Genomic DNA, 1,308 nt, shown 5'->3' with positions numbered 1-1,308 from the left:
ACACTCGCCGACCATCACCTCCCTCCCCGGACACTCACTGACCATCACCTCCCTCCCCGGACACTCACTGACCATCATCCGCTTCCCGGACACTCACTGACCATCACCTCCCTCCCCGGACACTCGTCGACCATCACCTCGCGCTCCGACCGTTGGTGCTGCGTTGACTCTGCCGGATGTGTGATCTGTCTGAACCACTATTTGCAAATAGGGGAGGTTGATCTTCCCGCGGCTCCCTCAACGCGGCAGTAAAGGCGCAACCATCGCCTGCAATTCTGCCAAACATTAAATTTGAAATATAAACTACTAGAATATGTGTTCCAGCTGTGGACCTGTGAAATTCTGTGGAACCGTCCTTTCAATTACGATCCTTCCTCCCTTCTTCTGGGTAAAGGATGGATCTGTTCCTTGGTTACCGCTGAGGCGATTGCTCGTGGCAACCGAGCCCAGATTGACAGGAACAAAACCCAGAGACACTTGGATGTTAGAGTGTAGTTGCTGGCTACCTTGCAGAAAGAAAAGGCACATTATCATTATTTGCAAAGTTTGTTGAAATTTAAACGTGGAATGCATTGTTCCTTCCAGTTTTAATATTAAAAAAAGACCAATTATGACTAGGAATACTTCCATTTCAGGAGTAGTCATCATAATGGATTATCTAAGAGTTATAGACACGAATCAAAATTATGATTTTTATTTTTCAGTTTATTGCTTGAGCTCCTTTAATAAGGAGATACTTGCGTTCTGTGAATGGAGATGTCACTCTAATTAACAGTGAAGAGGAGGAAAAACACCCATGCGACCAAAGAATCAGTATCAAGCAGAGCCCCTTTTCCGGTCAAAGCTACGCGAAAGTAAAACCGAGGAGGAGGGTAGGAGTTTCCTTGTATTTATGACATTGGTTTATTATGTTTTGCTTCTTTGATCAATTGTGTTAATTGATCCTAAGTACAATTTAGAAACGAGGAAGATAGGTAGCACCTTTGCATTTTATTTGAATCCTGGAGGAGACACTGATTCGTCCCAGTGTTATTAAACAAAAAAATTGAACACATCTTTCACTTCTTTAAAACTTGGGCCCAACTAATAGCATCCAAATCATACAAAAATAAAAACCATGTTTAATTAAACAATATTGTTTTCACTTTCGTCTTTACACTCCCATTCTTGCTGTATCCAGAAGTTGTGAAAGGTACCTTTGTTCCTAGCACTTGTTTATGGTGTAAGTCAAAATGTTATTATAAATGTGGGCAACATGAATGCAAACATGATATAATATTTACAAATGTTTATTATTGATCAGAGGCT

At 41.3% G+C, this 1,308-nt stretch overlaps 1 protein-coding gene across 6 annotated transcripts in view; it reads right to left on the bottom strand.

Annotated features, from left to right (window-relative positions):
- Positions 1 to 174, bottom strand: part of ulk4 (unc-51 like kinase 4) — a 428,124-nt gene extending 427,950 nt beyond the window's left edge. For 4 of the 6 annotated variants that reach the window (XR_007263863.1, XR_007263865.1, XM_048606235.1 and 1 more), the window contains exon 1: positions 69 to 154. Coding sequence is in view for 2 of the 6 variants with exons in the window: in XM_048606235.1 (XP_048462192.1) it covers positions 69 to 78 (10 nt within the window). In the remaining 4 variants the exon portion in view is untranslated. Of the gene's footprint in view, positions 1 to 68 lie in introns of all 6 variants that reach the window. The other 2 variants (XM_048606245.1, XM_048606253.1) reach the window with 2 other exon arrangements.
- Between the last annotated feature and the right edge of the window lie 1,134 nt (positions 175 to 1,308).

The sequence above is a fragment of the Rhincodon typus genome, chromosome 2 (assembly GCF_021869965.1).
Source record: "Rhincodon typus isolate 14 chromosome 2, sRhiTyp1.1, whole genome shotgun sequence".
NCBI classification, from domain to species: Eukaryota; Metazoa; Chordata; class Chondrichthyes; order Orectolobiformes; family Rhincodontidae; genus Rhincodon; species Rhincodon typus.
This window is presented reverse-complemented; position numbering and strand designations above follow the sequence as displayed.